The 24,486-nt window shown below is 35.6% G+C and overlaps 1 protein-coding gene across 1 annotated transcript in view; it reads right to left on the bottom strand.

The window, feature by feature from the left end:
- Positions 1-24,486, bottom strand: part of LOC130054236 (protocadherin Fat 4-like) — a 93,992-nt gene that overhangs the window by 3,279 nt on the left and 66,227 nt on the right. Inside the window, exons 17-39 of the mRNA XM_056163273.1 lie at positions 21,744-21,826; positions 21,538-21,625; positions 20,633-20,758; positions 20,363-20,442; positions 19,593-19,833; positions 19,156-19,368; positions 18,732-18,851; positions 17,792-17,977; positions 17,150-17,281; positions 16,686-16,877; positions 16,038-16,169; positions 15,485-15,670; positions 15,232-15,363; positions 14,276-14,629; positions 13,746-13,940; positions 12,536-12,673; positions 12,051-12,239; positions 11,423-11,554; positions 10,927-11,118; positions 10,424-10,540; positions 9,911-10,114; positions 9,271-9,399; positions 581-904 (exon numbers count right to left, since the gene is read on the bottom strand). Coding sequence (XP_056019248.1) covers positions 581-904; positions 9,271-9,399; positions 9,911-10,114; positions 10,424-10,540; positions 10,927-11,118; positions 11,423-11,554; positions 12,051-12,239; positions 12,536-12,673; positions 13,746-13,940; positions 14,276-14,629; positions 15,232-15,363; positions 15,485-15,670; positions 16,038-16,169; positions 16,686-16,877; positions 17,150-17,281; positions 17,792-17,977; positions 18,732-18,851; positions 19,156-19,368; positions 19,593-19,833; positions 20,363-20,442; positions 20,633-20,758; positions 21,538-21,625; positions 21,744-21,826 — 3,885 coding nt within the window. The remainder of the gene's footprint in view (positions 1-580; positions 905-9,270; positions 9,400-9,910; positions 10,115-10,423; positions 10,541-10,926; positions 11,119-11,422; positions 11,555-12,050; positions 12,240-12,535; positions 12,674-13,745; positions 13,941-14,275; positions 14,630-15,231; positions 15,364-15,484; positions 15,671-16,037; positions 16,170-16,685; positions 16,878-17,149; positions 17,282-17,791; positions 17,978-18,731; positions 18,852-19,155; positions 19,369-19,592; positions 19,834-20,362; positions 20,443-20,632; positions 20,759-21,537; positions 21,626-21,743; positions 21,827-24,486) is intronic.

The following is a 24,486-nucleotide window of genomic DNA, read 5'->3' as shown; positions in this document are numbered from 1 at the left end:
GTAAATTCCTAAATATATGCGAAGAATTTATTATCGCGTAATTTCACGAGAAGCATTGCTCGCAAATTAGAATTACTCGTTTTTAATTTTCTGTTGCTAAAATACATGTAAAGACTCGTAATTAACTGAGCACTCGCGAATTTATGTTCTCGCGATTTGACGTCTAACAAGTCATTTCACAATATTAAAAACTCACGTAAAATAAGGAATCTACAGTATGCTAAATAATGCGTTAGCTTCCCTACATTATCACCATGCTGAAAGAAGTATATACTGTATTAGTGGAATTTTTAGTGAAACACAAATTTACCGATTTTTCCATAAAAATGGGTAGATATATATATTTAGCGAGGGCTAATATTCTAGCGACTTTATAATTCCAAGAAAGCTAACCATTACCTTTGATAATGATATTGAATGAATTGTCTGCGATATTCGATTTTAACGATGTCAACACCCTCTCTAGTAATGCCAAAATTAAATCCTTACTAAAAATTCTGCTTAGATGGAATATAGTACCTTGATTCAACATTAATCAGATGTTCTAGATCTACATAAAATCAATCCATATCATTCTTACGTAGTAGATCTGGTCAGATGATGATGCCAGAGAGTTTGCCACTGTGATCTGTCCGATGGATGGGTTGGCAATCGTAAAGAAGGTTGCAGCATCACCATCCCCGATGATCTCGTATCGCACTACGTTGAAGAAAGCATCAGTATCTGTCGCTACAAGCACAGTGCCAACTGATTGCCCAGTTCCAGCTTGTTGTGAAATCAAAGCTGTTGTCATTGGGTTTTGCCACTGAGGAGCGTTGTTGTTTCTAATCACAGTGATGGTCAGTTTGGCTTTGTTGTCGGCTTGACGGGGCGGATTTCCACCATCCTCTGCTCTTACCACCAGCTGTCAAAAGAAGAGGTGTGCATCTTCTTATCACATCTGTTTATTGATAAATGTACCCTGCAGAAATCATTCAATCTGGAATCTCAGTAATCAAACATTTCCTCGTTTAGTGAGAGTATACATTTTATGTTTTATGGTATCAACATATCCACGAATTTAAATCCTCCAAGAAAAGGAGGAAGTAATGATTACCACAAACAATGATAAAACTACGAAATCGAGACCTCGTAGACATGCTATTGTTTCTCAAATTATCAAGATCTGACCTCATGAAAACAGACAATGCTACAGTATCTAATCTTGTAACAAAAACACAAATGTGCCAAGATCATTCTGTGAAATGATCACCAAATACATTGACATCATGCATGTACTTAATAAAACTAGTGTAACGAGATAGCTGTCTGAACTATCTCACTTCTGAAACCAATATAATTGTAACGAGATAGCTATCTATAACCATCTCACTTCTGACACCATTGTAATATTGAATGCCACAGTCAGGATTTCGGCCCTTTCAATATTGTCATTTACCGAGATATGATAGAAGAACAAAACATTTAATTTCAGTTCATGAATTTATTGAGTCTGCATTAAATAATTCTAATTACATTATATGCATAATAATTGATCATAATTAATCCAGGCTTCTTAAGTCAGATTCTGAAATAATCAGAATATGTGACTTGTAGCCTATATTTAAAAATATAATTAAAATAATTTCTACTATTTAAGAATTTCCCCAATTTAGTCTTATCTCAAAATAATTGAGATATGTGACTAGTAAAGTGTAAAAATAAGTTACATACAAATTCCTAACTAAATGGAGATTTAATTAAGATCGAATCCTGAAATAATCAAGATATGTGATCCCAATTAAATTCCCTACCTTACTAAAAGCAATTCCAATCAATTAACAGTTGGCTTGATAAAAATATAATTACCAAAAACCTATTGATCTGTTCCAAAAAATAAAAAATAGCAGACTCCCCAAATTTACGGAAAACTCGCCTTATATACTCCGTAATAAAATCCGTATCTGACTCTGATACAAATTCGTATAGAAATATACGAATTCGTATCAAATATTACGGAGATTTACGGAGAACTTATACGGAAAATAGTTCCATAAAAATCTAGTAACCTCCATTAAATTTAACAATAAAAAATAGGAATAGTTTCACTCATACGACATTAAATAATTAATTACATACCTTGTAGAATTATAGAAGTTCATAATTTGTTTTTACCGCCTCTGTATATATACGCGGATCAAAGGAAAAGGTTTGACCCGGAAGTATGACGCTATATCCATAATGCAACATAAGTAGCAGAAACATGTAAACATGGTGAAGTGAAAGTTAACAGGATCGGGAATAAAATGAGAAATTACTATACGTAACCGTCACTACACCGTGAAATTGCATTTACAGGTAAAAGGTAACAATATTTATCAGCTAAATATATTGGCCATGAATTAACAATCCAATACATAACTACAAATGAAGCACATGTCATCCGTACGACACACGTGGTGTTAACTCTATAGTTTAAAACAAGAAAAATACTCTTGAAACATTATAAAATGTTACTGTATGAACTTCTAATAACTCAGAGAGAAAATACTCGTATACATTAACAATACATAATACCCATCAAACTCTATTTATTTCACTCTGACATCGTAATGAGATTAAGGGGTCGTTTCAAAAGTTCATAAATAAAATTATCAAACTATACGGTGAAAACCTCAAATATTACATTCCCCCCCCTTAAAATATTCATGTCCTCATGAATGTATAACACTACAACAATAACAAAGATTGTCAAACAACAAGCATTGAGAATTCCATCTTGCAATCACAATGGATATAAAACATTGTAACATGGTCACAATATACAATATTATTTTACATTGATAAACAGAACAGTTATATACAAGTACACAGATCAACAATAGAAACTTTAACTTAAAAGAAACAAAAGCATTGTCCAGTAACTATTAAATTTCTACTGCCTCTTATTCCAGTGGTTTTTCCCAGGACTCCTGTTATTCCATCTTCTCCCTCGCCATCCTCCATGTTGGCTTCCTCCTGTTCTGTCCATCCTTTCTCTCCTATCCCCCGAGTTTGTGACTACCTCCATCCTGGCTGGTCCGGTGTCACATTAAAATCTATTTGCATGTTCATTTTAATTCAGTTTTGTTTTGTCAAATCAAACGTAGCTTTATCCTGCTTGGGACCTCTTTTAAATTGTAAATACCCCTTTATTAAACCTCAATCTATTGGAGCATAAAACCCACCAGTCCGTGCTCTTAGTAGGAACTGAGCTGTCCAGCGAGAAGGACGCATTTGATAGAGCACGCTTCAACCAGAATGTTGCCATCAACTATAGAATAACTTTATTGTAGACACTTTGGCATTGTTGTAAATGTTGCCCGTGTTCGACTTGTTCCGAGGTGAGTTTTATGTAACGATTTTTACAGAGTATTTTCTTTGTTTAAAGGTCCTAAAGCTTCCAAGTATCTTTATTCATACTTTGTGTTTTGTGCTTGTTTCAATACCAGTTTCCTTTTTCAAAAACGTGTTCACTATATAGTTCTGTTTGTAAAGTTCTGGCGTGTAGTACTGGCCATAATTGTTTCGCTGTAAGAAACATTGTGTAACTCATATGCATAGAATTGCTAGAGTTTTAGTGTATCTTGTTATAATATGAAGTAACTTATATGTATAACAGTGTATGGTATATATATCCATGGATAATGTAAAGTAAGGTTTCAACCTGAAAACCTGTGTATGTGTACGTTTATATAGTATGACTTTATTGTCGTAGGTGCTACCTTGTAGTGTGTACCAAGTAACCACAGTATCGAAACCAAACACTGGGGAGCATCGACATGTGTGATATCCACGTATGACAGCAGTCATCAGTGTAGTGGATCCGTGTTTAAGCCAGAAACACTTTGAGGAACTTTACGCTCAACGCCATAAAACCGAGACCAGAAACTTAAATATTTGTATACCAAATAAATATGTAAATTGTTTTCTGTGACTATCATTTTCACATTCTAGCACGGTTATCCGTGACATCCGGATGTCCAATCCATCAGCTATTCTTCCCATTATTGAGGAGTATCCTAATTCATTTTTGTATCTCTCACTCCGAGTTTTCACTGCCCTTGTAATTTCAGGCATCTGCTGTTCCGAGGATTCTTTTGTGACCGTATCAGAAGCTTCCAGTTTGTAAGCCTGCAAAAAAGAACTTTGCATATCTGAAGCTCTTTTTACACACTTTCTACAGGGACCACATTTCAAATACTCTAAATTATCAACTTCAGAACATTTGCAGTCTGATGGGGTTTCACACCTACTCAAAGTATCAGCATTAGTTTGCTTAGGACCCGGTCGATATTGAACGGAAAAACTAAAGTAAGGCAAAATTTCAAGCCACCTGGCTATCCTGCCTTTGGGTTCCTTTAATTTGAACAACCAAACCAGTGCTTGATGATCTGTGCGCACTGTGGATCTTCGTCCCAACAGATATTGCCTGAAATATTCTACAAAATAGCGAAGAGCAAGTAGTTCTTTATCCGTGATACAATAATTTTTCTCTAATTTATTAAGTGAACGACTCCCATAAGCTATCACTTTCTCAGTTCCATTCTGAATTTGAGACAGGACACCGCCAATTGCCTCGTCACTAGCATCAGTGTCTAATACATATTCTCCATCATTTAGAGGATAAGCTAGAATGTCAGGGCTGATAAATGACTCCGTCAACTTCAAAAACACCTCCTCACATTCCTCTGTCCATACAAATTGTTTTCCTTTCTTAATTAACTCTACTAGTGGTCTAACTAATTTGGCAAAGTCCTTAATAAATTTCCTATAGTAGCTCCCCATTCCCAATAATTGTCGAACTTGAGTAACAGTTTTAGGGCGAGGCCACTGTAATATCTTTGAAATGTTGTCAGGATTGGGTAGGACTCCTTCTGCGGAGACTACATGCCCCAGAAAAGTAATATATGCCTGGAAAAGGTCACACTTATCAGGTTTTAGTTTCATCCCAGAGTCCTGTATTCTACTTAAAACTTCTTCAACCCTGTTTAGGTGCTCATGAAAGGAAGAACCAAAAACAACAATATCGTCCAGGTAGATGATGCAAGTCTGCCAATTCAGTCCTTGCAGAATGAGTTCCATCAACCTCTGAAATGTAGCACAAGCAGTGCTCAAACCCATTGGCATTGTCGTGAATTCATATAAACCATACTTGGTAATAAAAGCAGTTTTTGGAATGTCCTCTTCCTTTACAGGAACTTGATGGTAGCCTGAAGTTAAATCAGAAGTTGAAAAATAAATAGATCCTCGGACAGTGTCTAAACAGTCCTGGACTGTAGGGAGAGGGAAAGCATCCTGTGTTGTAACAGTATTTAAACGTCTATAATCAATACAACACCTAGTTTTCCCATTCTTTTTCTTAACTAATACAACTGGGCTGGCCCAAGAGGAACTGGATTTCCTAATAATGCCCTGTGCCTCCATCTGTTGAACAACTTTGTGTTCTTCATCGGCAAATGACAGAGGTACACGTCTAGGGGGCTGCTTGATTGGTCTAGAATCACCAGTGTGTATTTCATGTTGTACTAGAGTTGTCACCCTAGATCTGTATCATCCTTTGAAAATGTAGCTTAATACCTACAAAGAAGATTTAAAATATCCTTGCTTTCTTCTGGAGTTCTTTCTTGAATTGCCCTGCAATATAAATCTGATAAGTAATCAGGAACATTTGTACTTTCAGAGGAGTCATCCTCTTGTTTAATGTAAGATTTGCTTAAATTTGAAGAGTTATTCCCCTTTTGAGAACTGTTATCTATTTGTATTTTCCTAACTGATTGATTTTTTCTTGGTTCACAACCTTCCAGAGTCAAAATAATCTGAATATTTTGAGGTTCTATCAATTCTGCTTCCCCATAACACTTCATCTTGCTTTATACAGACATCTGTTTTAAAAGGATTCATAACTCGTATCTTGGCAGAGACTTGATTCTTGAGGTCTGTTAAACATGAGGCCATCAACAGTGAAAATCTGTTGTTAAAATCCTCTGAAGGTTCCACACAAAATATATTGTGAGTCAAATCCTGGTCATCTTCAGACCTATCAATGAAAACATCGATCAATTTTTCACAATATGCAGGGATGTTAAAGTCATCTGCTGCTAAAACCCTTCTTATCTTCTCTGTTGTCTGTTGCACTTCAATGTCTTTTCCTCTGAAAGTAATTAAATTTTCATGTAATTTTGAATTTTCAGGTTCATTCTCCCTTTTCATTAAAATATCGAAACCTAAAAGAGCATCATCTTCTATTTCGGCCACTATAATTTGTTCTTTAAAATTTTATTGACCCAGTTGAATCTTAAATATGGCTTTCCCAAACTCTTTCAGTGGTTCTCCATTAACTCCTGTCAGTGAGTTAGATTTTTCTAATTTAGGTCTTGACTCCTTTGGAATTTTCTCAAACACTTGTTTGGATATGATGGATCTGGTAGCTCCAGTATCTGTAGTCCACTGTACTTTTACGCCTTGTATTGAACCACTTACATATATCCCAGGACATCCATTGATTTGTCTCAGGATCTTTTCAGAGCAGATATCGCCATGTTGTTGGTTGGTCTCCAAGCATTCAAAACTATTATCCAAGGTCTTTTCCAGATCCCATCCACGGGATTCATCTGCAAGCTTATCAGAGTCAAGCTCCCCACTCGAACTCAAATGTAAATTAGTGTTGCAGTCTAACTGACCGCTGTCTAAATTATTTATATGTGACTGAAGACAGTCTACCTGACTATCTCTACGTCTTTCATAACACGGTTCCATCCCACAGTCTACCTGACTGCAATCAAGCTCTTTAAAACAAGGCACCACCCCACAGTTTACCCAACCGTGTCCAAGACTCTCAGAACAAAGTATCACCCCACAGTCTACTGACGTCATCCAAGAATGTCAGAATCTGGTACCACCCCAATCGGCCCCACACTGAGCACTTGTTGTATGTCAGTAGCTTCCTCGCCATTGACTTTTACAACATCATCTTCTTTAAAATTTGCATTGCAGATATCACTGGTCACATGTCCTTCAAAGTTCTTATACTTGAAGTTATTGTCCATGACATGGTCATTCTCTATCTCTCTTATTTGATTCAAATAATAACTAGAATTTTCCTTTTCTAAATTAACAATTGATTGAATTGGGCCATTATTAAAATTCATCCGGGTCATCTCTCGGCCTATAGAACTGACCCCTAATAGTTTAAAACTGGTTTGAAATCAGTTGCTCGAGGATTCAATGATTTTTCTTGTCTAAAGCCTTTTTGGAATTTCTCACTCTTGCATTTGCTTGAATAATGTCCTGGCTCACCACATCTATAACAGGTCAGTGGCTTTTTGGGAGCATTTGTAGATGCAGAGTTCTGAGATTGCACTGAATTTAAAATTTCGGAGATGACATCCTTTAACTCATCTCGAGTGATGTAGTTGAAGGCATTACTCTGTTGAGTTTTTGAGTCATTTTCCTGGAAATGTGCTGACTTCTTTTGCCATGATTCCTTTTGCCCCTTACCATTGGTCTGAAAACATTCTCTTGTAGTAGCCTTGCCTTCATTTGTAGAGAATTCTGCGTTCAGGTCTTTCACTTGTCTAGTAGGTCTCCTGCGATTTCCATACTGCTGCTCCTCTTCAGCTCTGGGATATCTTGTCGCCTCTTCATACTCTACAACACATTCTATTGCTTCTTCTATGGTTTGAGGGTCTCTGTTGAGTTCCACATGAACCCTCACTTTTTCGTTTATCAAGCCAAGTAGGAATCTTGAAACCAGATCCTCTTGTCTTGTTAAATTATTCCTTTTCGGATATGCCTTACTGTACAGTCTTTTTAATTCTGCAGTGTATATCTGTACATGTTCTCCATTCGTTTGGTCTCTTTTACGAAATATAGTCTGGTAGGTTCTGTTTATTTCTATCGTGCCAAATCTATTTCCTAATTCCTCTGTTAGCTTACTGTAATTTGACAGGACTTCTGGTCTCAACTCTTCATAAGCAAATTCTCCTGCAGGACCTTGTAGTCTAGGCAACAGTTGACCTAGCTTATCCTCATCTGTCCAGTTATTGTGTTTGACCACTGCTTCGAATCTGTTGATGTATTCCTTCCATTTTTCTTCTAATTCTCCCCTGAATGCTGGTAACTTCACTGAGTTTGTTTTACTTTTAGATTGAAAAATACTCCTGGCAGATACTGAGCTATTACTTCTCCTGACCAGTTCCTCATCATATGTGTCTGATCCATTGTCCAACTCACATTCAGACGCAAGGGATGATAATGTAATATTTGAGGGTTTCACCGTATAGCTTGATAATCTTATTTATGAACTTTTGAAACGACCCCCTAATCTCATTACGATGTCAGAGTGAAATAGATAGAGTTTGAAAGGTATTATGTATTGTTAATACGAGTATTTTCTCTCTGACTTATTAGAAGTTCATGCAGTAACATTTTATGATGTATCAAGAGTATTTTTCTTGTTTTAAACTATAGAGTTACTCGTATAGAAATATACGAATTCGTATCAAATATTACGGAGATTTACGGAGAACCTACACGGAAAATAGTTCCATAAAAATCTAGTAACTTCCATTAAATTTAACAATAAAAAATAGGAATAGTTTCACTCATACGACATTAAACAATTAATTACATACTTTGTAGAAGTTCATAATTTGTTTTTACCGCCTCTGTATATATACGCGGATCAAAGAAAAAGTTTGACCCGGAAGTATGACGCTATATCCCATAATGCAACATACGTAGCAGAAACATGTAAACATGGTGAAGTGAAAGTTAACAGGATCGGGAATAAAACGAGAAATTACTATATGTAACCGTCACTACACCGTGAAATTGCATTTACAGGTAAAAGGTAACAGTATTTATCAGCTAAATATATTGGCCATGAATTAACAATCCAATACATAACTACAAATGAAGCACATGCCATCCGTACGACACACGTGGTGTTAACTCTATAGTTTAAAACAAGGAAAATACTCTTGAAACATCATAAAATGTTACTGTATGAACTTCTAATAACTCAGAGAGAAAATACTCGTATTAACAATACATAATACCCATCAAACTCTATTTATTTCACTCTGACATCGTAATGAGATTAAGGGGTCGTTTCAAAAGTTCATAAATAAAATTATCAAACTATACGGTGAAAACCTCAAATATTACACTAGCTAACACACACAATTTTGCACTTCATACTCCGTACGTAATATTTACCAATACTCATAATACACAAGAAAAACATACCACAAATTGGGTTTCTGTTCTTTGCAGTAGGGATGTTTTTAGGAACGTTTGTCCATTATCAGCCACAGTGAAAAAGTTTGGAGCATTGCCCTCGCCCTCCACTATATATCTCACAGTGTTGTAAGGGCTCTGTCAAAAGTAAATATGACAATCCATAACAATATGACAAGTAGCATATAGCATACATTTCATTTCATCATATTGTATTGATACTAACATAAATAGAATCCAACATTGTAGATTTCCAGCGGAGAATACCCATCGAAATATTCCAAATAGCACTCTATTGTAGTTCACATAGCAGTATATAATTTAAAACCAAAAATCTAACACCATCAGAAATACTTTTTCATTGATGTTGGGGATGGGATATATGATCTATCCATGCTTTCAGACGAACCTTACCTTTTATTGACTTCAAAACTTGAAATACAAAAAAAAAAACAACAAAAAAACATGCAGCAATTCATCCCCCTCCCTTCCCCCACAATTTTTTTTTCACTTGTCTTTGTATTATTTCATTTCTGTCAATTAACCTCTTGGAACCGTGCAAGGCTCAACTACCCCAACTTACAAGAGCCAATCAAATTTCTCCGAACAAAATTAATTTTTTTAAACAGAGATCAGTCAGGAATCTCACCACAGTGTCTGCATCATTAGCTTGGAATGAATACACCGAAGTCACATAGTCGTGAGTCTCGTAAATTGTAGTGGAAGCTTCAAATGAAGTCAGAGAACCAGGTGTCGCCCACACCGGCTTTTCTAAATTACTACCAACTCTCAAAGTCAGCGTGGAGTAGCTTCTCCTAGGAACATTTGCTCCATCTCGGGCCTCCACCGTCAACTACAAACCAACAAGTCATTATTTCATATAATTTAGATGACAAAATACGATTTCTGAACACAGAGTACTCGACCTTACGATCATGCTGAAAAACTCTGCAATTGCATGTATTAACTGAATTATCACCCAATAACAATTCAAATCCTCCTTAAATTCACAAAATATGCATGCAGATTTATGGTCTGTACAATGCATCATTATCTCATTTTTATGAATTGACACTCCCTCTCTTCCCAATAAAGACTGGCATCTTAAAGAACGGATGATTCCCCCTTATAAAGACTGGCTAGTGAAAAAGAAATGACTTACCACATATTCAGCCTGAGTCAGTGAGTTTGTCTGTAGTTGTATAAGCCCAGATCCTGGGTTAATACTGAATTCATTTGTCCCCGACACTAAGGAGTATGTAACAACATTAAAGGGGGTCTGAAACAGAATAAAAACCCCATTATATGTAGTATGAAGCAGGACCAATCACAAGCTGTCATATTCAGACTTGTTTTTGGTTAAAAAATACAATGATTATACCACAGACTCCAGTTCATATTAAATGTCAGGATGCATGCTATCTCTCTCAATATTTTATTATCTTCTATTTTGAATAATATTGAAACATATTCATGAAATTGATCATAGCAAACTGCAAGAATGTCACTTTTAATTTTCTTTATTCCCGTTTTGTACTTTATTGAAATGTACAAGAAACTAACTAATTGGAAATACTAAAATTCATCTACAATGGCAATTTGACCGACACTCACAAAAATATCATGAACTAAGACTTAACGTAACACAGATAGTAGATAAAGTACTTTAGTATCACTGTCATTGGCAAAGACTGTGTAGACACCAAATCCAACTCCAGAAGTTATGGGGAGGGACTGGGTTGTAGGCAGGTTGCGGAACACAGGTGGGAAGAGGTTCCGTTCGACGGTTATTGTGACTGTGGCCGTTTGATGTGAAATCAGTGGGCTTTCCGCTCTATCTGACACTCTGACATTTAGCTGCAGCAGAGAAAATAAAATTCACATTATATAGGTGTTCCATTTCTTAAATGAATTTGTGAAAGATATCCCATCATACCCTGTAATAAAAAAGTAACATTTTAATTTCTAAATCAGATGTTACTTTCAATATTTCATGCTCACTTATCAAGCTTGAATCACAAAGCATACTCTTCAAGTTCATTATAATGTACAAGATATGATACATATATATAAATCTTAAGAGATAATGAAAAGAGTATGGATACTGATGAAAGTGAGACAAATGTATTCTGCATAATGACACAAATAAAACCGTGCTAACCAAATACTGAGATGAAGTTCCAGTGTACAGAGGTTGTCTGACGAAGACCCGCCCACTGTTTTCATTAACATCAAAGTACTGCATGGCACTCTGATCCCCAATAGCTGAATAAAGAACTTGATTATTTGGTGCCTGAAAAAACCCCAGAAGCCATCTCATCAAATATATATGCATTTATTTTGACAATAATACACACACACACATATGTAGATATAAAATGCTTATAAAGAATTCATGCTTATCGCAAAATGATTCTCATTTCCCTATGAGAGGAAAATAATGAAAATGTTATTGGTTATAATGAGCTTTGGTTATAATGAACTGTTTTTTGCTGTTTCTGGAGGTTCACTATAACCGTGTTTTACTGTATAATGAAGTCTGGTTACACATGTAATGAACTGTATTTTGCTGGACCAGAGGTTCACTATAATTGTGTTTTCCTGTACATTGTTTACATGTACCCATTCAATCAAATTTCTATCCAGTAAACATTTTGACTTTTAGTGAACTAGACATGAATACTATCAGCTTGTTATGTTCAATTATTCTTCATTATGCTGTATTTCCTGCACAAGTTAAATGTGCTCCCAGATCATAAAAATAAAGGAACATTAAGAAAAAAACTTACATTTAAATCTTGATCTGTGGCAATTACTACAACATCTGTATTTGATCCTGCTGGGAGGGTCTCCTGGACAGTTGTGGTGTAATTCAGCGGATTAAATGCTGGGGCCCACAAGTTCCTGTTAATCGTTATGGTAACCACTGCCTCATCTGACAGGGGTGGTGTTCCACTATCTGAGACTCGTACCAAAAACTTTAAAGACAAAGTCAAATCTGAACTTGCAAATTTTAAAACAACAACATCCTTCCTCTCTCTCATTATGTTAACCTCCAATATTCCTGAATACATTAATAATCATATGCTCAAAGAAAAAACACAGAAACTATACTACTTTGCACACAAATTCATCAGACAATCTCAAATTCAATAAATTATTCATACAAATCAGCAATGAAAATTTATAGAGGATTAAATCTGGTATATCAAACAAATGTGGCATATCAGTGGTCGAAAACTTATATAAAATCCAATTGTAACTGAAAACTTACCCTGAATTCTGGGTCAAGTATTGTATTTACAGCATTTCTTAAGGTGATGCGACCACTGGAATCAATAGCAAAATATACGCTGGGAGACCCCACTCCCAGAGATTCAATGGCATAGGTCAGGGTGCTGAATTGCGAGATCTTGAATAAAACAATAAACATGTCGCCTGAATACATGCCCCATAATCACACACGAAATCTTGTTAGATATACATGTAGCACTTAAAAATTTCAGTAAAAACTTATAGCATTTCAAATTCTTGCATATTCACTGTACTCTGTTTTAATCAGAATGTCAAGGCAACCCAAAATGTTGGTTGTTGTGTACACTTGTCAGTTTGTATAGTGGTCAGTTTGTATGTCGGTAAGTTTGTATGTTCGTCAGTTTGGATGTTCATCAGTTTGTATGTTCATCAGTTTGTATGTTCATCAGTTTGTATGTTCGTCAGTATGTGTGTTCGTCAGTTTTGTATGTTCATCAGTTTGTATGTTCATCAGTTTGTATGTTCATCAGTTTGTATGCTGGTCAGTTTGTATGTCGGTAAGTCTGTATGTTTGTAAGTTTGTATGTTCATCAGTTTTGTATGTTCGTCAGTTTGTATGTTTGTCAGTTTGTATCTCGGTCAGTTTGTATGTCCGTCAGTTTGGATGTTGGTAAGTTTGTATGGTGGTAAATTCATATGTCGGTCAGTTTGTATGCCGGTCAGTTTGTATGACGGTCAGTTTGTATATCGGTCAGTTTGGATGCTGGTGTTTGTATGTTGGTCAGTTTGTATGTTGTTCAGTCTGTTTATACACAATTACACCATACTCTGAATGCCTTTCTGGAAATACATCCTGCATTATGGATGTTGTGTACCCTGTATACTGTTCCTGGCATCAGGCATGACTAGTTTACCAAATTCCACAATATTCATACAATGTATATTAATCAAGTTGCACATACAGTCAAACCTCGTTATCCCGAACTCAATGGGACCGAGAAAAAACTGAGAAATCTGAGGATTCGAGATATCATGGGTAAAATACTTCAAGAATAAGTAATTGGGACTTCCGAATCTCTTCAACATATCCATGGAATTCGAGATATCGGTGTTCAATATGCCGAAGTTCAACTGTATTTTAATTCGATGTTAAAGCATTAAAAAAAATGGTTTCAGATTTAAAGTCAAATAATTCAAATGGTCTGCTATCCTAACACAAAAATGCTTACTGCTGTGTCTGGATCGTTTGCTATGACCTGTCCGACTAGGGTCTGACTGCCCACCGTGGCATCCTCCCTCATTATAAAACCATACGATGATGAGGTGAAAACGGGAGCTCTGTTACGCTGTACATTAATAGTGACAGTCGCATTGGTTGAGCTAGTCCTGGAAGGATCTCCCAAATCATACGCTTCCACCAACAACTGCAAAAGAATTTGTTTTAACTATACTATCATTTTTGTGGGGTACGCTCATGGGGGCTTGATTCTGTGGTTGATAGCTGTTATTCTTTTTTGTGTCTCCCTATCTCTTGATCATCGAGGATTCAAATTCTTCGAGGTATGTCCATACCATACACCAAAAATGAAAGTGCCAAGAAAAATAATTATTGTATAGTTTATCAATAAGCATGTTTGAATAAACGTTTGCGTAAAATGTCCCTAAATTCATAAATTCAGTTATAAGTTGCATGGTACTGAGGAAATTACTTCCACATTCACAAGTTAAAGGTTTCCACTGCTAATGAAAATAAATTTACCTCATAAACTGTGGCTGTTAGTCCCATCAAAGGACTCCTCACTGTCACTTGTCTGCTGGTGCTGACCGCAAAACTGTCCTGTTCACTCGGATACACAGTTGACCCATCCCTAGCAACAATGGCTTTCAAGCGGAAGTTAACCACATTGTTAGGTGGCTGGGCGTCAGTGTCCCTTGCACTAAGTGCACTTGGACTCAGACTTAAAGGTGAACCCACTGTCTGAGTTTCCAAGATGGTGACCTGATAAGAAAGAGTGTTCCACAACGGAGTAACACGGTTGCGGTTGACTTTGATGGTAACCACGGCATTTGCTGACTGGGATGGACTACCACCATCAGTGGCAACTGCTATCATCTGAAAAAAAGGTGAGGATATCCCTGAAAATTCATCGCTTTCAACATCAACATGTATATTTTTACTGTGTTTCATTCCTTTAGGGTTATTTCTAACCTTAGAATGCATAACAATTTCACACATAAGGAATTTTTCCACAGCTTTAGATATAAAATTACAATTGTCAGTTGAAAAATCTTTTTTTTTTTTTTTTTTTTTTACACCACTGATACCGTTTCTTAAAAAAAATTCCATGCTGTATAAATTTCAGATGAATGACCAAATTTAGTTCATATTCTATTTAAACGCTACAAGTATTGCTTAGTTAGTGAATACATCTATGGAGCACAATAGGCAACCTGAAGTGAAAACTATTTTAATACAGGGTTGTTTTTGCTACAAGTTGCATTAAGATTAGATGAGAGGTACCTTCTTTTTTTTTTTTTTTTACTATAAATTCGCACATTTTTAAAACAGCGATCATGTCAGATGAGAAAAAAATTGTGAAAATCACAACCTGTGAAATTAATTCCCTATACAGTACCTGTAATCATACAGTCACACAGAACATGAAAGAAACACCTCCACTAAGGAAGACTATCTTCCCATTCAGTTGTACTTACATTAAAAGTGACAGTTGGATCACTGGTCAGAGTACTTTTCACTCTAAGAATACCCGATGCAGCATCCATAGAAAACAAGTTATTTCCAGCAGTGTTTGCCAACAGGGTAAAGGTGATGGTTCTGAACTGCAGCTGAAAATACAAGTAAATGTTTATATAGTCAAAATCATTTTAGAGTACATGAACCATACATTTCGGAGCGTACATGTACTTAATTTTATTGACTTCAGGGTTCACTTGGATATACTCTGACCTCTGGATCCTGGTCGCTGGCTTGTACTTGTAGAATACTGGACCCAACACTTAGTGTCTCATCAATTTCTTTGTAATATGAAGCATCAAAGAAAACTGGGGGGTTTGTGTTTCTGATAACATTCACGGTGAGTGTAAACTGCTGTGCCGCGACTCTGTTTCCACCATCTCTTAGCTCAATGGTCAGCTGAAATAACATGAAACATTATGACACAACTTATTTCCAATTCTGACGTCATGAACTGAATCTAAGTACAAAGTCAATTGAAATTAAAATGAACATTAACACTTTACATAAAATTTATACCATTTGCCAAGATTCCAAAGAATAAAATATACAGCTATGAGCCATCTCTTTTATCCAATTCACGTTTCAACTTCATAACCGTTTTCAGCAAAAGCCACACATTTTAAAACCGAATGCCATGACAAAAATGAATGTGTTATGACTTGTATCAGATATAATTGTATGTAGATCAATAATTTGTGAAAATATTTCATACTGTGTTAGAAGAAAATGAATTGATAAAGGAAATTGAAGGACTCGAACTTACCACATACTGACTGACTCCACGATCAATGGCTAGGGAACGAATGATTTGGACATTTCCCTGACTATCAATCTGGAAATGCTGGGCAGCACTTGTAGTTGACAAAATGTTGTAGACTTTCGTATTGAATGGTGGCTGTATGATTGAAAATTCAATTATTTTAAAACTCGATCACCGAGGAAATGTTGTTCTGGTGTATTTGTTTATTGGAGTGTGCGTGTTTGTATGTTAGCAGAAATACGTTAATGAAAAGCATTGGTCAGAATGCATTTTCATTACTGCGGGTAAAATTCTGGATGTTCAATTAGCAAGATTCCACAAAAACTATTGAGTGAATTTTCATGAAAATGTTTAAAAAGTGTACAAGTGAGTCTAATAACTGGAATTTTTAACAAGAGACTCCAGTTTCCAGATTTGCACTGGACTCAGATTTATGGTGCCTGAATGAATTTCCCTTGTCCTGTAAGTTTAAAGCTTGTTCAAGATACTTTTTTAAAAAAAACTCTTTTTGATAATTAAACTAAATACTTTTCTTTCTCACTATAAGTGTATATCTATACGTACGCGTACATTTATTTACATGTACCTGCACACCAAACATTTAAAAATCAATGTTTCACTTGAGATTTTCTAAATATGATCATTCTGTACCTGAATATCTGTGTCTATTGCTGAGAGGGTATATACGGTATCCAAGACTGCTCTATTTTCTGTCACATTTCTTGTAGCCGTGAAGGGTCCGCCACTTGGATTCCATTGAGGATTAAATAAATTGCGATTCACACTAACAGTAACTGTACCAGTGTCTGATAGGCCTCCATTGTCTGTCGCAATGATTGTCAACTGTAATTAGATATAGGCAATCAGATATTTATACAATATAAAAAATGAAACCCATACGATTTTTCTTAAATATATACCCCCCCCCCCATTTTCTATTTTAAAAATAGATGTTAAATAATACAATTAATCAATTTGTAACTAAATAAGATTTACAATAAGTAGAGAATTCTACGTATATGTTTCCGTATTCTTTTTGCTGGATTTACCTTCAGTAGTCTGAAGATCAACACTTTTAGACTTTACAAATTCTAGTTTAGAAATCAAGAACTTACAAAGTACTGAGAAGCATCGTCAGCTGTGAGGGGGCTAATGAGCGTAATCTGTCCACTGACAGAATCCAGTCTGAACAGGGAATTCGCGGTGGAGTCTGTTACCATGGAGTAGGTCACCTGGTTAAACTGAGGCTAAATAACAAACAAAACAAAAAGATGTCAATTCTTTTGAAGGTTAAAACTCTACAGGAATGGAGAGAATAATCCTTTCCGAGTTCCATTAACTCAATAATACTAGGGGGGTGTTAGATTGAAATTTAATATATTTTATTTTAGGATTAAACATTCTTTTTGAAGAATTTATCGATGTGTAAACTCTGGACATTTTACTCACAAACTGAATAAAAGTGTGAAGCACTTTTATGTTAAGTTTGTGAGTAAAATGTCCAGAGTTTACATATCGATAAATTCTTCAAAAAGAATGTTTGATTCTTATAATTCCAATTCGTTCCGTGCATTATCAACTTCAATAATTTGAATTCTTTCCCCGCACTATGTTGTTTGTTTTCAAGTGCGTATGTATACATAGTGTTTTTGGATTTATTGATGTGTAAATTCTTGTTTAGATTTATTTTTGTCCAATCAAAACAATTGTAATAAATAACATTGGAATTATAACAAATTATTTTACAGTTTTCCCACCTCGTTATCATTGTCTGTGGCTGTGTAAGTGGTGACTAATGAATTCACTGCGTGGCTGTTGGAGATGGTGACTGTAGCTGATTTTGGAGGCGGGAAGAATGGAGCGGTGTTTCTTACTACGTTGACGGTAACCGTAGTGTAGGCAGCCAATGAAGGCACTCCACCATCTCGTGCCTCCACATTAATCTGATTTAATAAAAGTAAAATATCTTATACTAACAAATAATGTAAATGAGACTTTGTAAAGTGATCAATATTATAAACATTTCTCTATTCATACCCCTGTATATTGAGACATACAATCATCACCTACAATAGAGCTATTTAGCTATAGTGATCTAATAGTGAACTTTCATATAAATTCCCATCTTTAACATATTTTTTTCTGACATGGAATTTTCTAATTAATTGTTAAATCATTCCTTTCACAAAATCTGAGTACAGAAATTGAAAAAACTTACTTCATATCTTGCAACACCAGGGTCTTGTAAAAATGATCTACCCAAAATGATCTGTCCAGTTTGTGGGTTGATGTAGAACCATTCCCGAAGATTTGGATTGGTAGCACTGGATGTAACAGAGGTTATTCGAAAACCTATTTCACTGTTGGCAGTATTCTTCAATGAGAAAGAAAATATCACATCATAAACAAGATTTAAACATTAGAAATAGAGTCTATTTGAGGAATCTTATAGATCCAGTTATATTTCATTTAATTCTATCAATATCTAGTTTTACAATATTTCCTCTCATTTTATGTGCATTTAATTTTTGCAGTATTTCCTCTCATTTATTGTTCTTTAGTGTAATATCAATCATTCGTGACAGTTTTTATCTTGTACAAACTGATGCTAGTCTTGCAGAAATAAAATCTCATTAAAATTTCCAGATCTACAGAGGTTTGTACACAAAGCAGAACATGTCTGTTCTATGAACTTGCCTGTGCGTCTGCATCATTCACTGTGATACTGGAAAGAAGAACAGTTCCCACAGGAACATTTTCAAGAAACTGTATATTGGCAGGCACAGGCTCAATCACTGGAGGATAATTGTTGATATCCTGTAAAGAAAGCGAAAGCGTTTTAATTATTTCACGCCGCAGTAAAACATGGTTACAGCGAACACGTTTATATTGAATTCACACTTAGAGCAAAGTGATTTTGATTTCCTGTAGTTTTCATACATATTATGAACTTATTGGATATAACCAATTACGTTAATATGGAATCGAAATTGTTCATCCCCAGCACTTCACTATAAGCCTGTTTAAATGTATCAGAATTTTGGATGAAATAATATCCAGTCATGTACATCCTTGTATTAAGGGGACTAAACCTGGCAGTCTGCTAGTTTATATTACACACCAGAACATTAATGGTGACTGTTGCTGTTGCAGACAAGGAATTGGAACTTGCTCCTTCATTTGTAGTTACTGTGAACACATAGCGATTCTTCGCCTCGTACTGAAGAATCTGTGTGGTAGAGATAACACCACTATTTGCATCGATACTAAAGGCACTGGTATCCCCCCCGCTGAATGTGTAACTAATACGCTTGGTCGTATCCTGATCCAATGCCTAGAGAAACAAGAAGAATTTTGTTTTTAAGTTTTGGAAACATGTAATGGAAAATCAGAAAACTAGACAAATCTATTTCAGGAAAAAAGCAGCAATTCACAATGTTTAAATTCTAGAAGATACATGTACATATACTTGTAGATAGTTATTGAAAAATAAACAAAAATTCTGCAATGTTTAAGCGATCACTAATAGTTTTTAAAAGCATGCATAGTGGTACGTACCGTGACTTGCACTACCACTGTATTACTTGGTTGTCGTTCATTAATGGACCTCTCGATATTAGTCTCTGTAAACAATGGAATCACGTCCTCTACGTCCTGTACATTGATGGTAACAGTTGCTGTTCCAGTTCTAGCACTAGCTCCTCCATCGGTGCCCAGCACCAGGATCACATGAGAGGTTCTTGTCTCATAATCTAATGCACTGAGTGTTCGAATTTCTCCAGATGGTTGAATGGAAAATCTGGCAATTTGAAATGTATTTATACACTGAAACCACTCATGTACATAGGAAGGTGTTAACAATTGAAATGTAAAGAAAAAATATAAATGAAATCTCACAAATCACTTGGGCTTATTCCAGCAAAAAAATGCAGGGAGAGAGGACACATACACACATGTATATTGCTTTTAATCAAATCTGTTAATCCCTGTTAAAGATATCCCCTGAACAAATGATGTCGACAGAGGGTCAAGGAGATTCCAGTGTAACACCCCCACCCCTCACCCCCCAAAAAAAACTTTGTTAGGAAGGGGGATGATTGTAAAAAAAAAAATCAGCTAATCAGCTGATAATGGACCACACTAAGGAATATTGGGAAGTTTTATTACATCTTCTTCGATTCTTCTGATCACAGCTAGATTTTTGCAGTGAGGTAAATTAAAATGAATTCTAGCAAATACTATTACGGCTGTGCATGACACCCCCACCCCCTCCCCCTCATTGTTTCTGCTAGAATAGTGCTAACAAAGGAAATCCTTTTAACACTTACAAACTGGCAGAGCCTGTTGATGAATATGGTGATATCTGGTACGCAACATTTGCATTTATACCCAGGTCTGCATCAGTTGCCTATTAGATGACAAAAAATAAAAATAAAACAGATTAAACAGTGTCAGTGTGTATATCATAATAAAAGGAACTTCTTGTCATATATTTCAGAATTCAGCTGTTCTTCCGGACGGCATTGCCTTTACAATTAGTCGCTGTATAAAGACGACATTGCCTTTACAATTAGTCGCTATATAAAGACGACATTTACCGTGACAGTGCCCACAGGTTCATTGGTCTTTCCTTCTACTACTGAGAATGTGTAGATACTTGTTGTAAAAACAGGGTTGTTATCGTTCACGTCTTGTATGATAATTGTCAGCGTTGTTTGTGCAAACTAAAACAAGAATATTCGCAAAGGTTTCAATACATAATAAAAAGTACAACATGCATTTGCATGAACCATAGCAATTGTTTTTGGTATCACATTGCTTTAACCTGACAAGTGAACTTGTTTTTGACTTGCATGAGTGTAAGATCCAGGGGTTGCAACAAAAATAATGAGCAATTTACCCCAAATAGAGTTACTTCCCTTTTAACACCCCCCCCCCCAACAAATTGCCTTTCACTTTCATTCTAGCTATACTTCTGAGAATTACAAAATCATGCTTTGAATCAATGCAAAGGCTATCATAATAAATTAAAAAACGAAGAAAACTGGGGCTACAAATAACATAAACCAGGATAACAATGCAAACAAACATAGATGTAAAAGTGTGCCTCTTGACAACTTCCTTTCTCCATCAATGAATTCTTAGTATCTATGTTACCAGCATAAAATGCTAAGCATTTCAACTTCGGCTATTGTGATACCAGACAGTGGACGACTAAGTGTGAATGGGTGGGTGTTATATGACATCACTGAGACATCCGCAGATTCCACGCCCTGTCTTGTTATGGTGATCAGATAGCATCACTAATGGTGAAGGTGAAAGATTGAGGTCACTTTACTTGTATTTTACAATTTTGTTCACAACTTCGCTTAATTACGTTATGGTTTCTGCTTACCTCTTACCAAAGTTCAAACTATTAAACAAATACTCCAATTTTACCACTATAACAGAGATTTTAAATATGTGTAAAAATGTTTCTGATAATTACGGAATTAATATTCACCTGTGAAGTTTGATCCTGGACTTGAATGTTCAAAGTGTACTGAGGTATTGCCTCCCTGTTCAATAGTCTAGCTGTACTAAACTCCCCCCTGTAATAAAGAATCCACAATAAATTCTAAAGCAGTTCACACCATAATTTTCTAACATTTACCAGGAACAACATTCAAATTCATAAAACTGAAAACTTGTAAGAGCACAGACACATACGTTGTTGAGCTCAAGGTAAAGTCATTGTTGCCATCTCCAGACAGAACTCTGAAGGTCAAAGGAAGTCCCTCTGGATCTCTGGCCTGTCAAACAAAATATTCAATGAAATTTACATATACATGTAGTACACTTTAAAACTTACCGATACACCCTCTACAGAAATTCCAAGAATCAAAAGAGAACAAGGGCATATCTGACAGCATATAAAAGCTTTAAATGGAATTCTTCAGAATGCATGGAAAATGTAAAGCTGGCGTGATAAGGAAAACAATCCTCTGCACACAAAAACGAAAGTAAATTTTCATCTAAGCAACAGCAATGTCTACTTTTCCCCTCTAATGTTTCAACTATAAAATCTGATACATATATATATATATATATTATTACTACAGTAACTTGATCCGAAGAGTCGGATCACGTCGAGTTGACAGACGCGGATCATCAGATCACACGAGGCGCGAAGCGTCGAGTCTGATCTGACGATTTGCACCTGTCAACGAAACATGATCCAAATCTTCGGATTAAGTTACTGTGGTAATGATAAATTTATTATATACCCCCTTAAGCATTTTAAATCCACATTTATAAGATAGTAAATGTAATCCAAATTATCAAAAACACAGACATACCGTGCAATTATGTTTTGTGTACGCAGTTTCATTTGTGACGCAGTCAATATTTTCCACAAATAACGTTGCGTTGATGCATTGTGACAGCATCAGTTTCAGAGGATACTGATACAGAATCAGAAAACCACAGTGTGGTTATCAGGAAAATCGGATCACCTCTGTGAAATCCACAGTATCAAAGAACGATACATTGATGGGTATATAATAAATGTACATATCACCTAAGAAAAGCTTGCTCTAGTACTGTCTGTATGAATAATGTGTAACTTTTTCTCATTCTCTGCATTAAAATATTAATTGCTCACAGGGTGAAATGATTGAAATTTACATCTGTAGGAACTATTCACGAGTGTAAATTCGGAGAGAATATATTTGAATAATGCCACAGTTGTGTTTTGTAGGGACCAATCTTCAGAAAAATTTAATGCCTTGCTTGAGCAAAAATAACACTGAATCCAAACAGGCAGTACTAATCAATAAATAGTACACTCTAAATTGTACATATATATCCAGAGAGAAAAACTACTGTATATAAATGACATGATTTGACAGCTTTTTGACGGATACTGAAATGAAAGAGTTCTATAATAGAAATGAAGCCAATGTTTTCTTTGATCAAAAGTACTCTAACCAATCAAATTTTCTTACCGACCATCCTTGCACCTGCATGAATAAAATTATTGTTGTTGCTAATTACATCGGACTAAGAAATTTGTGACATAATCCAGGGACCTACTTTAGGTTAATACCTCATCATGCCCTTGACCCTACGACCCAAAACTAACTGTTACCTTTCTTTGAACATAATCCACCTGCGTACTGAACTTGAAAATTTTATCACAGAATCCCCACATCATCATGTTTAGACCTTGAACCCTCTGGCTTTATCATACTTAATGGATAGACACATTATTGGACAGATGGACAAATGAATTATGATTGGGCTGAAAATTTCAAATCTTAGATAAATTTTGAAAACTGTTCATGGAAAATTTTAAAACAAAAACTCTGTATATCTTATATTTATAATCATTGATAAAAATAGAACATTTACGGTAATTCCTCCAAAGAACTTTATAACCTGCAACAACATTACAGTGTAACATATTAGTAAAAAATAAACAAGAGAGTGCCTGATAATGATGACATCATGTGTATTACTGGGATTCATCTGTTTATACAAGTTTCATTAGCTACAAGGGCATAGGGAAAGGGGACAACCAGTGCTCATGCCCCGTTTTAAACCATGTTTGTGGCTCCCCCCCTCCCCCAACATTACAAGTAAGAACAGTTATGTAAAATATCACTAGAATTGAATTAACTGAGGCCCATTTCGTTATTATTGTAGTTGCTTTTCTTGAAACTCACTTCTTTTTTCCCCCATCATCTTCTTTCTTAATCCTCAATTAAGACTACGGATTAGGTTTTCTTTTTATATAACTTTCCAAAGCATCCTGATTTTCTTAAACATTTAATTGAGAGCAAAGACAAAATTGATTTCTGCCTGCGTTTTGACACTTTACAGCATTAGTTCAATCACCCAATGCAAGAATTATGGTTTGAATGATACTAGAAAAGTATCAGACAATGTCATTGAATTGATATTCTATACTTCTATACCTCGGCCATCTCTGTAGGTCTGACAAACTCAGACTGATGATACTCATACAGGAGCATACCTGCACTTGCTTAGATAAGTTGTTTTAATGTGAGAAATTCGGAATGAAATCCAGCAAATCTATTGATTTAAAACCAGCCTACCTCTTCCCTCTACTCCCCCCCTAAAGTTCCTCCACAAAATTAGATACATTGGTTGACCCTCCCTTTCATTTATGTACTGTTAATGGATGGTAAGAGTATATGTTTGAACTGATGAATTGAATCCATTTGTTGAAGAATGCCCCCCCCACCCTGCGAGAAGATTCTGAAATGAGGGATATATTCTTTAGTTTTATTTTAATCAACATTCTATGCCCCCTCCCCAAGATTTTAGGATTTTAAATATCGGACAGAATAGGATTGGGCTTTTTATTTTTCCATGGTTTTTTTTTCTTGCCAACTGTTTTGAACAATTATGAAGTCAACTTCTCCCGACTAAAAGTGGAGCTATGTCG

This window comes from Ostrea edulis, chromosome 4 (genome assembly GCF_947568905.1).
Source record: "Ostrea edulis chromosome 4, xbOstEdul1.1, whole genome shotgun sequence".
Taxonomy (NCBI): Eukaryota; Metazoa; Mollusca; class Bivalvia; order Ostreida; family Ostreidae; genus Ostrea; species Ostrea edulis.
Note: the sequence above shows the minus strand (reverse complement) of the source record. Positions and strands in the feature narration are given on the sequence as shown.